The sequence below is a fragment of the Artemia sp. Qi Xiang Cuo genome, chromosome 6, assembly GCF_049724085.1.
Source record: "Artemia sp. Qi Xiang Cuo chromosome 6, ASM4972408v1, whole genome shotgun sequence".
Classification (NCBI taxonomy): domain Eukaryota; kingdom Metazoa; phylum Arthropoda; class Branchiopoda; order Anostraca; family Artemiidae; genus Artemia; species Artemia sp. Qi Xiang Cuo.
The window spans coordinates 25,704,802-25,719,961 of record NC_142799.1 but is presented as its reverse complement, the minus strand read 5'-3'; the positions used below and the strand labels follow the sequence as shown (position 1 = coordinate 25,719,961).

The following is a 15,160-nucleotide window of genomic DNA, read 5'->3' as shown; positions in this document are numbered from 1 at the left end:
TAGCGGCATCACTCCAGGGAATAGCCTATTTCCCTTCCAGAGAGGGGTCAGGTGGATCTGGATTGGACATCAGTCACAGAAACTCAAAATATCTAAAAGGCACACTACAGTACACCTATTAAATAAAACAAAGATAATACTTGATGAAAGGCAATAATAATAATATAATATAATAATATTTATTTTTAACCCACTGTGAAATAAATGTAAAATAGTGGATCAATACAAACAACAACAAAAAAAAAGAAAAAGAACAACGACAATCTAACCACAAATATAATCACTAATAAAAAAACGGATAAGACTGTGATGTGGGCCGAAAACTAGCATCCTGACTAATCTTTGCTTGCACTGCTTCAAGCGAGGACAGAATTGCTGTTGCACCATAATGACCAACAAGGTGCCTATTGCACACAGCAAGCAGCAAATATAATAGGAACTTACAGTATCTAAAATAATTAATCTTCATTTGTTTCAGATCATGCTTAGTAAAAAATGGATACAGCCCAGAAGCGGATAAAATCGCATGGTCACAGAAACTACAGTAAAGTTTAGCAAGACCATGCCTATTAAAACGTCCACGGTTTGCAACTATTTTCCCATTACCAGCTTTAAGCTTATCCTTTGAATCACAAATAAATTTACGCCGGATGCTTCCTAGGGATTCACATATGGAAATACCAAGCCATTTGATAACAGGGAGACTAGGTACCATAAAGGTGTTGCAAGCAAGGGGAGTAGCAGGGGGATTAACAGTGTTGAAGAGTAAATATTCACATTTCGAAGTATTTAATGATAGGCCTATTTCACTAAGCATAGATCCAACCATGCTAACATTCCGTTCAAGCCTCCTTTTGGAACGACTAATCAGGAGGAGGTCATCAGCATATGATAAATAAGACACTTCCGAAAAACCAAAAAAACAACTGGAGGGAATCTTATTAATCACACTCGAAATACAAGCATTAAAAATATGAGGCAAAAGAACTCCTTCCCTGCCTAACCCCGCATTTAACAGGAATCTTTCCAAAAGCACATCCATTCGATTTAAATCTCACATATGAATTCGAATACCAAAAACGTAGCAGAGAAATAATCGATGGGTTTATACCAAGCTGATGTAAAGAATAAAAAGTCTGAGGGTGCACAACACTGTCGAAAGCTTTAGATATGTCTAAAGCACATATATGTAATGATTGACTTTTCGCTTGTGCATCCTTAAAAAGGAGAGCAAGCACCCGATGTGCATGTTGACAAGAAATCCCCTTTCTAAATCCAAACTGATTAGCATCATAATTCACAAAATCAATAATATAAGGAAGAAGCACATATTCAAAAAGTTTGCTCGCAGGCGACAGTAATAGGCCTATAAGAATCACATTTATTTACGTCTTTTCCTCTCTTTACAATTGAGGTAAATGTACCACATAGGAAACTATCAGGCACTAAAGAACAGCAAAGACGGATTTGAAAAAGTAGCTGTAAATGTTTTACTAGTTCCCGAGAATCTTTCCGTAAATGAAAAACACTTACACCATCAATATCAATAGACTGAGACTTCAGCCGCCTGATCGAATCAGTAATTATATCAGCTGACACAGGAGGGACGTGCTTTTGTTGCATTTTTTCAGGAAGATACTTAGCTAGGAGTTGGGATTTTCGGCTATGTACTGCGAAATTAACACGGGAAAAAATATTAGAATAATGTTGGATCCAAGCTGATTGCGGAATATTATCACTCTTATAATCAGTAAACTTAGAAGAATTAGTCACAAACTTCCACTCTTTCGAACTGTTTGGAAAATTAACTCCAGCTTCACGGACGGACCGCAGTTGTCTTTTATAAGCCGTTTTCGTTTTACGTTTAATATCAAAAACAGTACTACGAGAGGGACGCCCACAAGCAATCCAAATACGTAACCATAGCTTGGCGTGATTTTTCACTTTTTTCAAAAGAGGGTCATAATTCCAAACAAACTTTCGCGTGTTGGACCGAATACGTTCAATTAGGACAGCTACTTGTTCGGTTTTTTTTCAAACATAAAATGATTTGATGATAATACGTATTCAATTGCAAACGAGCACTGGGTGAGGTAACTCCGCAACAGAGGAGGTTATAAGGCACATTAATGGTACTCAGCAGGCTTGCAAGTGTGGCCACATATAGAGGCCAATCACAACGATTCCAATTTCGCCATTGAAACCACTTTTTTTCTACGGATTGGGGAGTATTTATTACTAGTTTAGATGTGACTGACACACACAGAGATATGGGTATGTGGTCATAATCTCTTTCATCTTTATCAACGTGGACAGTTGAAGTTGTAACACCAGCAGAGTATACACAGTGGTCAAGGTTAGACCGGGAGCCGCTGGCATGTATGTAAGTAAATGGAAGATCTTTTGTCAGAATCCGGAAACCAAGGGGGAGGCACTCGAGCAGTGAATCGGATCGGGGGGTGGACATTGTCATGTCACAGTTTATTTCACCCATTAGTAGCCAATCATAACCAAGTTTCTCAATACCCGATACCAATTTTTTGCACGCTTTAACAGAATGGGTGAATGACGCAAGATTATTCTTATTATGTGGCAAATAAACATAAAATAGAACAAGATCACCAATCCTGACGGCTAAATAAATATCATCAGATCCGTAACACTGTGGGGAAAGGGAAGAGAGTTTCCGATTCAGCACGCAAGCCAACCCACCGGAGGGACGACCACGAGTTCTTCGGGCATTTGTAGAAACAATGTGGCCGGGGCTACGTCCAAGGAAATTTACGCTCACAGCCGGCAATAAATGTTCTTGAAAAAGGACTGCATCAAATGTATCAAGAAGATTATCAATACAAATGTCCTTATCTTTGGTCCCATTAATATTAAAAGAACAAATAGAGATAGGCAAAGATATCATTTGGCAATACCTTTGGTAGCAATAGCACGCAACTTGGGACATCGCAAACTATATGACACATGGTCTGCACCACAGTTAGCACATTTAGGGGACAACTGACAGGGAGAGTCTTTTGATGATTCGTGGGGATCGGAGCATCGGGAGCATTTCACAACTGGGCTTCTACAATTGGCAACTACGTGGTCAGGAGAACGGCATCTATGGCAACAACGCGGGATCTGAAAAATACTCAAAAACGCGCAAAAATTCATAATCAACTTTCAATCCAGTTTTAATGGCATTGATCTTAGCTGCAACATCTACAAACGAAATTCTGAGTGCAAGGGAAGTTCCAAGCCTTGTTACATCAGAGACTCCAGGGTATTCAGTAAGGCGAGAGATATCGTAATCAGTGCCTATATCCTTTAATAGACCAAAATATTTCTTTTCGATAAGTTTGGCTTTAGAATTCGCTAAAACTGAGGGCACAGCCTTGCAAAAATCATTCACGGCCACATTATCGATTCTTACAACAAGTTTATCGTTAGACGACCGTATGCTGCTAATTGCCTCATGACCGGAGATCTTGTCAATTACCTCTCTACGTTTTGTTGGGTTATTCAAAACCTTAGGCACATTCGAGATAACAACTGTGGCTAGATTATCATTCGCGGGGACAGTGGGTAATGCCGGGAAATTCATATCATAATTTGTGAGCTTAGAATCAATAACTTCTAGAGTTCGGCCAATTTTATTAATCCTGGTAGCTAAGCGTGAATATGCTACAGCCGGTATGGTAGGAATTTCCGTTGGAAGCAGGATCATATAAATAGGAATAATTATGTTCTCAGAATCACATTTCCAGATTAAATCAATCATATCTCTGATATTGTTTGTAATTGCTTTATTGTCAACGCGCTTAGGACAACAGTCATCTGGATCTGTAGCTGAATATAGATCAATCTATGCAGTTGAAACATCCGAATTCTTGAATCAATCAACCGTATGACTCATGATGATATTGACGTCAATTCCCGCTTCTACATTTACTTGGATAAAGTTCTAAACAGGCGAATAAAAATAACTGTCATTATCGCTTGCAGCACTCATAGTCTGCTTTAAACCGGTTTATCTAGGCAGGCAATTCACATCACGTCTTGTCTTAGCAAGAGCTAAATGAATACTGATGTTTTGGGTGTTCCACCATAAACAAAAATATATTTAATAAATATATAAATTGATCCTAATTCTAGGGAGCACAATTTGAATTTTGTTTGCTTAAACATTTATCCATAATATCAATATTTCTTCTTTTTTTTGAAAAAAATGTGGATGATAGAAAATTTTCGGTTGCATATTCAGCATAAAATAGCCTACATTTGTAGCATTAAAAACGTTGTTCCTCAGCATAATAGGCATAATAACCCTTGGAATTTACTCAAGTAGGCCTACTGTTATTTCATCAAAGCTTGTGCACCCATTTTTTTTTTACCAATATCTTCAAAACAGTTGTATAAACATTACAAGCACCAACCAGGATGTCACTTAAAGAGTTGGACCAGGGGTAGTATCCCCTATATTTAAGGCTTAAAAGGACAAAGTATTTGGCAAAAAAGGGAAATGACCTGGAAATCCTTGCCTACCCTCCCCCTCGTTCTCCTCATTCAAGAATATGCTGCCCCTCTCCATCAAAATTGGAATGACGTGTGGCTGACCTTTAAATAAATTGCACATTGAGCCTTTGATTTGACATTTTGGCTCTACTATCTGTTTTTTGCACTTCTGTCTTTTTAAATCTAAATACAGTATAATTGTATCTGTACCTATGATATTATTGACCTTTATGTACAATTCCATGTATAACCTTTGATTCAACATTTTTTTTTTGCTATCTGTCTTTTTCCACTTCTGTTTTTTACTTTTACTTCTCATATGCTTTAATTTGATTCTTTTTCCTTAATCTAGGTATCAACTCAAATCGATAGTCAACAGGCTTCTTCAGTGGGCATACATCCTGCAGCATTTGAAATTGCCTCATGGCAAAGTAAGTATGCTTGATGCTTTTCCTTTGTTACCACTTACAGTAGTAATTCTACAAATTGGTATTGGTATTAGTTAGTTTAGTGTTTGTTTTAAATTTTTCATATGTTCATAGAATTCATAAGTCCTTTCTCTGCTGATCTATAGACCTCATTTTCCCTGTTGATATCAAAAGACAAGTTCCTCAATAACATATTTTGCTGTAGCTTTTCTGCTGTATAACACCTTGCTTGATTTGAAACATAGACTTGTATAACCAAAATATTAGACAGAGAAAATACAAAGTTTGGATAGACAATTTTGGATTTAGTCCTAAAAAATAGTAAACTTTTTTTCTATCCTGATATGTAGATACGATATGCATACTGATACAAAGGAATTTTATATTTATTTTTTTCTGAATGTTTCTTTAGAGGGGTCCTAGCACAACGCACAGGAGGGGTTCTATTTGTTACTCTATGTATAGTAAGATTTCCGGTCTTATCCTTTCCTCTGTTGTTTTTTTTTTAAAGTTACATGGTTCATTAAAACCAGCATGGTAGTAGAATGGAGAGGGGATGGTTGCCTTTTTTTAGGAGGAAAACTAAGACAGTTCTCAGGAGGGAGCTCTGCCTTTCCCTCCTTGTACAGTAAGGTTGCAGATGTTATGCTTTACCGTATTTTTTATGGCAAAGTAGAACGAGAAGAGTATAAGCATAATGAGATGGTAGTAACCCCTTTTTCAGGAGGGTCTTAAGATGGTTATTAGAAGGAAGCTCTGCCTAGTCCGTCCATGTAAAGTAAGGTCTCTGAAATGATGCTTTTGTTTTTTTTCCTAAAAATATTGTGCTTCAGCTATATCAGAGAGGAGGAATATCTCAAACAAATTCAGACACGTACGTAGGTAGTTTTCTGGGAGGGAGGAATAAAAAAAAATAATTTGAAAATTTTGAATAAGGAGGGCTGGGAAATTCTGGATAATTTAGGATTTCAGGGGAATGCCAGGCCCCATGGTTCTCTCCCCATCCCCTTGCATATTTGGTCATGCGCCTGACCAAATTATCCTGAAAATCTGTTCATTTGTGCAAATTTTTGTGTTAATCTGGAGAACGTTATGCATATCTTTTCTTCTAAAAACGTGAAAAATCTTGGAGTAAGCAAAAAGTGGAACTTTAGAATATTGAAACGAATTAGAAATTAAGATAAAGGGAAACTAGTGCTATTGCTCTGGTTTTACTCAATAATTTGTAATATTGTTTGTTGTCACAATTTTCATTAATAAAATCTAAATAATTTCTGAGACCACACTGGCTAATCATGATAAAACGAAAAAATAGTAAAAAAAGAGAAAAACGAGGATTATACAAGCCAGTGAAAAATTTGGACTACAATGCAAATATTTTGGTCAAGACCTCAGCTTGACCGTCCTTAATGCACAAAAATAACATTAAAATTACTAATAAAAATCTAAAGATACAATAAAAAATTTCTAACCATAAAACAAAACACAATCAAAATTTGAAGACCCTCTCCATGTAACGGTGAAAGGGTAACTTTACCCTTTTAAAAGGGTAACAAAAGGACATGAAAATAGTCAGTTGATTTTCATTTATTTGGGCAAAGAAATGACCCTGTAGCCAATAAATCAGATAGTATTTGTTCATCTACCCCACTTATGGATATGTAGGGTCAAAAGACCAAAAAAGTGTATTTTAGATAACTACTTTCGAACATTAGAGGAAATTGATTGAAATTCCCTTATATCACACCTGTCCTGTTCCATATGAATGTATCTCTTATACAGGTATTTTTATATTATTAACCCACTTAAACTGTTTGCACAGTTTATTTATATTGTTAAATTTATTATTTATTTTTTAGAATCGGTGCTGTCACCTAGAGAAGCTTGGATTGAGTCTTTGAAAGCAGAAAACAGTGAAGAAAAAAGGATTCAACTCTTGAACCCTACTGTCTTTGCTCATTATCCTAGGATTGACATTCTGTTCAAGAATGCAAGATGGCAAAAATTATACAAACATGTTGTAAGTTCTTTTTTAGATTACCTCTGATTCTTTCCTCAGCTGTATGAAGTGTACAAGTGTTATGGGTAAAGTTAGTGATTAGAGTGGTGTTGACCAGTCAGTGGCTCGTTTTGCCATTTCTACCCACTATAGACAATGGCGCAACGCCAGTTTAAAAAAAGTAGCATAGAAAACTAGCATTTAAGATAGGGCAACTTTCAATAACTTCAAAGCAGCTAAAAAAAAACCTTTTCTGCTTGAAAAATGTTTTTACTTCTGTATATTTTTCTTTGAGGGGAAGGGGGACAGTTTAAAGAATTCGTAAATTTTCCTACTCATACGAAGTCTCAATTTTGTTCATTTTTTTTTTTTTTATTCTATGGATTGCAGGCTATCAACTGGCCAAAGTGTACCTTTGTAGAATACTACCTAGAAATGGTCTGATTTGCCATATTTCCTTTTTCGTGCTTTTCTCGGGTCTGCAATCCAAGTACTTTTTCTTGGGTCTGTTAAACATTTAAAATATATTTTGTTTCCAGTGGTAGTGTGCTGCCAATGATAACAAAAATTAAGACACATAGATAAAGGTAGAGAAAGGGAAAAGTCCAAAAGCAGTTTGTAGCCCCTGGGTGACCTTAGACTGTTAATAGTGCCTTCAATATAAATATCTTATGGTATAATAGGCTTATGACATTGCCTCTAATGTCTCTAATTCCTTCTAACATTTAGATTTATTTGTGAATTTCCAACTATGCCTTTGGCAATTTCATTTCTTTGGCTGTGTAGGTCAGAATAGTTTCTTTGTTGATAACAAATATACCAAAACGCTATTTCAGACTATTGGATAAAGCTTATTCAAATGAAAATAAGCTCATTAGGGAGATTGTAGTATAAAGGCTACTTTACCAGGATGTCCATCAAGCGTATATTTTTGTCAGTTTGTGCTAATAAAAATTTGAAAAAAAACCATTGAATAGAAAAAAATGGGAAGTGAGTTGAAACTGGAAGAAAAAAAATAACACCAAGATGAAAAGGCAAGAGACTTACTTTGTGATTAATTAGTTTGGAAATCTAACTTGAAGATACAATAAATGTTGAATATATTAATGAAATTATGTGTAATTATGCAAGAAAAGTGTAGTACTGTTTTCCAATTTTTTAGAAATGGAGGTTCCTTTGGAACCACGGGTGGCTCGAAGGGGGGGATGACTCACCCCCCCTTCCCTTGTTTTTGCGAAGTCGTATAAGTCGTTTATTTGCACCTCAGTGAGGCCTCAGGTGCTCAATTCTGAGACAGCTTAAGTTGTATTTCCTTCTCTGGAAAGACTTTTGTATTTTCAAGCTTCTCAGTAAAGAAATGGCTGATTTTGACACAGCTTCATTTGTAGATACCAAAATCCGAATTCGCTTGTTAATAGAATCGAATCGTTTTATTTCATGTTAAATTCCTAATTTCGTTTTTCGGGTTAAAGAAACCGGACTGGTAGGAACTCATGCCTTAAAAACCTGCTTATTCTCGCGTATGATTGGTTTATTCCTGGTCGTTTAGATCTAGCCCCTACTTTTTGTGAAATCATTTGAGTCATTTATTCTAGCCTCATTCAGTTCCCGGTACTCATGTCAGTCAGAGACAGTCTACGTTGTATTTTCCTTCTCCTGAAAAGACATTGGAGTTTTATTACTTCTCAATAGAAAATCGTTAATTTTGGCACTTCTTATCGTCAGTCGTAGATACTGAAAGCAGAATTTAATAGAATAGAATAGACACGGTCTTCTTGTCTTCTTCTTTTCAATTCTTCTTTTTAACAATTTCGGATTTAAACACAGTCGTTTAAATTAAACAAAATTGAAATGGAGAGGACTGGTAGCTTAGTAACTCACCTTAAAAAAATTTTTATCCTTTCAAATGATTTATTTTTGTCTGATGGCTCAGTAGTTTGGGAAAATTCATCTGAAGCCGGACAAGATAATATGAACAAACCAAAAGCAAAAGGCAAGGTCACGCACATGGAGTGTCGGTCAAACTTTGACTTCGAGTGGAAAAGAAGGCAAGGAATTTCTAAACCCAATGGGAAAACAATTTAGAATTCAAAGAAAAGAAGCCCCACGAGACCCTTTCAAAGCAAGTGTATACAGGACAGTGAAAAAAAAAAACTCAATTACAATAGAAGTTTTAGACGGATACATCTCTTGAGAAGGACAAGTAAGCCTTGGCTGTGTACCTAGAATCTTCCCCCCTAGGACAGGAGTTCTTTTGAAGACGCTGGGATAGCTCATTCAACTCGAGAAATAAATTTTTGCCTGGTACGAAAGTAATGAGGAACATTAAATCTTCTAACGAAAAAATATTAAATGAAAATTGTATTCCAAAGGTATGCCTCCGGCTCTTTACGGTAATTTTTGATATCACGCCATCGATCAACACAGATTATGAGAAGGAGTCAAATATAGGGCAAGGCGTGTCCATTCAAGTCCCAACAACGTATTTTTTACATGTTTTACCAAGCTCGAATACATTATATCATTAGTTGTTAGTTCCAATGACACTGTTAAGACTGTCCATAAAGATTTTAAGTTGAATGCATATCTTGGTAGAAATACAATCTATATCATCTTCTGTGTTTGAGCTCCAAAGAGTTAACAGTCGATTACACCTAAGGGCTTCTTAATAGTTCAACAATTAGTGGAGTTGTTGTTGAAAGTTGCAATGACGGCTTTGAAAGTATAGTTCCCAAGGGTCCAGGAATAAGGAAGCCAACTCCTAACGAAAACCCAAGAAAATATCTTATTTCATGTGGCTGTAATCAATCAAAGCGGAGTGTATTCCCAGTTAATCCTTCAATATAAAAATCAAACAGTGGTTTTTTCATCCGGGGCGGTATGAGGATTACCAGTTCTTAGAATACAATATCGAGAAAGATGTTGCCTTCTGCTTCATGTGTTTCCTTTTCTCTAGTGGTCCTAGGAGAGACCAATTCGAAAGAGCTTGAGTGGAAGCCGGTCTACGGCAATGGCACAAAATAAGGGCAAAGTAAAGGCGAAGAAAAGAAAACTGGCAAGTCATTTTTGTTCCGAGTCACACAAAACAGCTTTGTCCTATTTTTGTCACTTCGTCAGTAACAGGAGTCAGGTGGATTTTCTACTTGATAAAAGCACTCGAACTAAGGTTTTGCAGCAAGCAAAAGGTGTTGAGACAAACATAAAAATTGTGCAAAAATTGTTGTACGTTGCTGGGACCCTAGCGAGAAAGAGTATTGGCTTTAGGATAGCTGAAGAACAAAACGGCAACTTTGTTCGAATTGTTTAATTTTTAGCTAGATATGTCGCAGCTCTTGATACCCTTTATAGACCATACACATTTACCTATTTACTCACAATTCCTCAGAACGAGTTCATTCAGCAGAAGTCAGGAAGAAGATCCTCGACTAAGTCTTGGATTTATAATTTAAATCTATGATACAATACTTAATGCTTCACATTCTAATGAGCTTGGGGGCGTAATCGCAACATCAGCTCTGAACAGACACATAGAAAGAGATAATTAGATGTGAGCGAGGCTAATGACGAAACCAGGCAGGTTATGGCAGAAAGTATAATAGGAATATTGTCAAGGAGAAGAATTCCTCTGGATAAACTAGCTTTCCAGTCTTATGACTATGCAAGTGTGATATCTGGTCACATGGGCGTAGGCAGGATTAGGCAGCATATTGTCTAGGGGGGGGGCAGTCGAGAGTGTGATGGAGTTTTATCAACTGCTTTTTCCAAACCATCTGCTTTTTCAGCCATATCTAAAGTAAATTTGAAGGTCTAGGGGGGGGGGGGCAGCTGTCCCCCCTGCCTACGCCCATGTCTGGTCAATTTAATGAAAGCCTAGCAGGAAATATCTAAACTTCTTGACCGCCGTGTGCCTTTGTTTCCCTGCCAGGCCCACAGACTAAATATTGTTATAGGATATAGTGGTAATTCATCTCTTTTGATAGTCGAGCTTTTGAACATCCTTGATGAAATATCGTGTTCTTCTCTTCAAAAAAGCATTTTGCCACCCAAAAAAGTAAAAGTATTTTGCCACCCTTAAAGAAAAACTCTCTTCGATTGAAAACAGCCTTAATCTCCGAAACTTATCACGGACTCGGTGAACTCCAAGGGCTCAAACCATAAAAGTAGTAATTATTTAGTTTGAAGCAATAGTTTCAACGATTTACGAAAAAAACCAGATAAAGAACACTGATGCGAAGACAAAGGTACAAGCTAGCGGCCTTCTGAAAAGGATTTTAAACTAAGCGAATTTATCGCGTGCTTCATCTTTATTAAAAAAAAAAAAAAATGTACAAGATCAGGATAGCAACGGAAAAACTTGAAGAAGAGGAGATCAATATCATCAACGCAATAGATATGCTTGAAGCTATGAAGAAACTTTTCAAAAGAATATCGGAGGATGAAATGAAAAATTTCATTGACAGTGCACAAGTGTTTTCCAGAGTTAGAAAAGTTGGTCCAGAGGCAGATTGCGTCAGACAATATCGTCGGCGGCTTGGACCGCCTCGTTTTAACAGCTAAGCTCAGAGTCAAGCCGAAATTTCAATATATCAGTTCTATAGACAACATTTTAGAATCCTACTTGAATGGTTGACTACAATGATAGGAGATAATATCAGAGCTCTGCCTTGTCAATTTTTGGCCATTTTGCTCTTTACTTCAGCCTCTTTTAAAAAAGAGTTTCACTTGCAGATATTGAGCTAACAACAACGTTTTTTTCCGAACCAAGAAAGACCTCCAGATTTTACTGCTTTTTAAGTAGAGCTTGAAGTTCTTTTTTAGTTTTGCCACGGCGTTACTTGCTTCAGAGAAGTCCTAGGTGAGGGAAATTGACAAGCTAATCGTCTTTGCAAAGTGGCTGCGACAGCAACTGTTGCAGTTGCTGCTGCCGAAAGAACGTTTAGCAAGCTTAAGTTTATTAAGAATTTGCTGAGAACTGCCATGGTTGATTCATGACTAGATTCCCTCATGTTGTTGAACAATGAAACAGACCTCACCAATGGCATGGACTTAAATAAGATTGTCCAGTGGTGGTCCACTTTGAAGAAGAAGCGAATACAAATATAGCTGTCCTTAGTTACGCATTTAAACATGATGGATTCCGTTTTAGCTTCTTGTTTTCTCCATAGATAAGTATAAATGATAACAGATTGATGTATAAAAAATTTTTCACGAGTGGTATATTGCCGTCTAGGAGTCGTTTAAATGATGGGATCTCACCACACCCCTGGCGTTGGTGCTTAGAGCCACCACTGTTTGGAACAGGATAAGGAGGGATTTCAAATTTTCAAGGTTGAAGAGTCGGCAGAAAGCAGAGTCCATAGATGGTCATAACAAATATGTACACATTTTCAAAGTAATTGCCAAAACCGTTTTCCAAGCTGTTCTCAAAGGGAGAAGAAACAAGGTAATATACTCGTATTTTCAATGTTATTGCGATCATCCTGACCTAGAGGTAACTCACCCTAGATGAGATTAGCAATTCTTTGGATTAGCCTTCCACCATACCCCACCTCTTCTTTAACCATCATCATTAATTATAGGGTTATGGCCAAAGTCTTATGGCCAAAAATGTTAAATTCTTTGTTAAAGATGGATCAATTCTTCAAGCCTGCGTTTTGTTTATTTCCTTAAGTTTCAGTTTCAATGCAGTCGATTTATGATTAACTTTTTACGTTCATAAAAATATTCTATACGAATAAGGACTAACGTTAATGAAGTATACAAATATATTGACAAAATGCGTTAGGGTCATTCAGCACGCTTTAATTAACAAGTAAACACTGAAAATAACGGATTTTTCTTCCACCAGATGAATGATTCAATAATACAAAACTACTACTACTACTACAAACAACTCACCGCAGCACCAAGCCGCCCGAGGCCAACACAGCTACGCACGCTCCTCCTCCATCCCAAATAATACAAAAATATACTAAAAACGGGTATTTTTGTTTTAGATAAAATAATATTTTTTTATTCAATTATATCTAAATGAACAATGCATCTTTTGTTTCACAATTTAAATGAGAATATACTAAAAATGACTTTTTTTTTAGATGATTGAATAAATAATATCGAAACAAACAATGCATCTTCTGTTTTACAATTAAAACAAATGTGCCAAAAACTTCTTTTTTTGCAAAAATAACAATAAAAGTTGGACGAACCAATAAAAAAACGGAATTTGCTGGGTTTTTTTTAACATATTTCTATTTTCACTGTTTTATTAAAAATTATTATCCATTTTAATATATTCTTGTTTGATTTGTAAATGAAAAAACAGTGGAGTTTGAAAATTATTTATATTCAATTTGAATCTTTCAGTTTTTTTTCTGGACCTAATTAATTTTTATCTTTAACTGGTTAAATTTACCCATTAGTTCGGATTGTCTCCTTAAACTATCTTCCCTCTGATGTAATAAAATTAATGACACCCCTGCTCACAGTTTGCAGGAGACAAGGTATTTCCTTCATGAAAATTGGGAAGTATCCCTCTCCGAGATTAATTTTTGCCTAAAATTTAGCACTAAAAAAGTCTGACCCCCCACTCCCTTCCCTCTCCCTTTGTGCTGATACTGAAACCTGCTGATGCTGAAACAACCCCCGAAATAACCCTCTTCTCTGAAGATTCTGCACGCGTGCGTGTAAGGCATTCTCATACCATAAGGATGTGCTCAAGATGCAGGCGTCTCATTAAATCTCGTCACCTTTTTTCAAATTTTGTGTTTTGAAGTATATAAGAAATGTTACTTTTATTTGTAGAGTTATGCAAATGCTCCTGTGCGACACGAAATTAGTAGGAGTCTGAAGAAGCCTTGGCCTCAAAAAGGAATGGGCCGAGCTCGCCATGGAGACAGAAGGTCACCAATTTGGATTGGTGGAGCAAAAGCACATGGCCCAAGAGGACCCAAAACATACTATCATGAGCTGTCATTTATGGTTAGACTCAAAGGACTTTCAACAGCACTTTCAATGAAATTGGCACAAGTAATTATGGGTTTTATTTTCAAAAATGTGCTCCCTTCGCAGAAAATACTTCGCTGAATTTGCTGAATATGCAGGAAAACTCCGAAAGCATATTGAATAGAAAAATCAAAAAAGAAGAAAAATAGGGATATTTTAGGCCTGTAAAAATAGAAAATGTACATATTTTGCTAAAAACCATTACTAAGCCATCTGATGTGCAAGAAGAAGTTTCAAAAGTAGAGACAAAAAAAAACTGTGAGAAATAAAACAAACCAACAATAAAGATAAAAATAAAGTGGAAAACTCGTCTAGTTGCAGATCGTAACTTGAAACTGAATAAAATATAAAAATATGACACCCCAATTAGCAAAATCAGTCCATGATATATATTATTCAAGAAAATTGTTTAGATTTGATACACAAGAAGTGCTTGTACTTCTTGTGGACTCAGCCTCTTAGTTTATTTTGTTCGAATTTCTGACGATGCTTCTGAGCAATGCAGAGTGCGGTATCGAGTTTTTGATAAGTATGCGTGCTGGGAAATTTTTGAAGAAATTTCACCTTGATTCTCGTCCCTAGAAGCTTTACAAGTACCGTGAGCATTGTGAAAGCATACTCACAAAATAAATCTGGTGTTTTCCGGCAGCTTAGTATGTTTGCAAATCATAAAATATCTGATAAGAATTTGTTTTTACGAACGTTTCAGCCGTGTGTTGTCCCCCCCCCCCAATTGAAATTTTACTTCCCACGTAACAAGCCAATATCTATCTACCTGATTAGGTGACAACATTTCTATTCATCGTGTATAAGTTGACTTAGGTGACGAGTCAGCAAAGTCAGCATTCGCTCAAATTTGATTGGAATCAAGTAAACGAAAAGACGAATTGTCACACTTACGTAATTTTAGAAATATATATATGAAGCAGTAATATTGATAAAAAGTGGTATTGAGAGTACCCCAGTTTCATTGAAACTGGGGTAGTCATGTTTTTTTCGGAGTGTGATGTAGAAGAATCATTATTTTTTTAATACGCTAATGGAAAACATAAAGGTTAAAGGCTTGTATGAATAACCTGATTATAGTTAGTTAAGTTATAGTTAATTAAAGCTATTTAATTAAGTTAGTTAAGTAAACTAGTTAGGTTACAGTGAGTTATATTTGATTAAGTTAAGTTATTTAATGCTACTAGCTAAGTTAAATTAGTAGCATAGAAACAGG

The 15,160-nt window shown here is 36.2% G+C and overlaps 1 protein-coding gene across 1 annotated transcript in view; it reads left to right on the top strand.

Moving 5' to 3' along the window:
• The window catches only part of mRpL4 (mitochondrial ribosomal protein L4), a 55,071-nt gene that overhangs the window by 25,959 nt on the left and 13,952 nt on the right, over positions 1-15,160 (top strand). Inside the window, exons 2-4 of the mRNA XM_089090577.1 lie at positions 4,862-4,940; positions 6,797-6,957; positions 13,738-13,962. Coding sequence (XP_088946703.1) covers positions 4,862-4,940; positions 6,797-6,957; positions 13,738-13,962 — 465 coding nt within the window. The remainder of the gene's footprint in view (positions 1-4,861; positions 4,941-6,796; positions 6,958-13,737; positions 13,963-15,160) is intronic.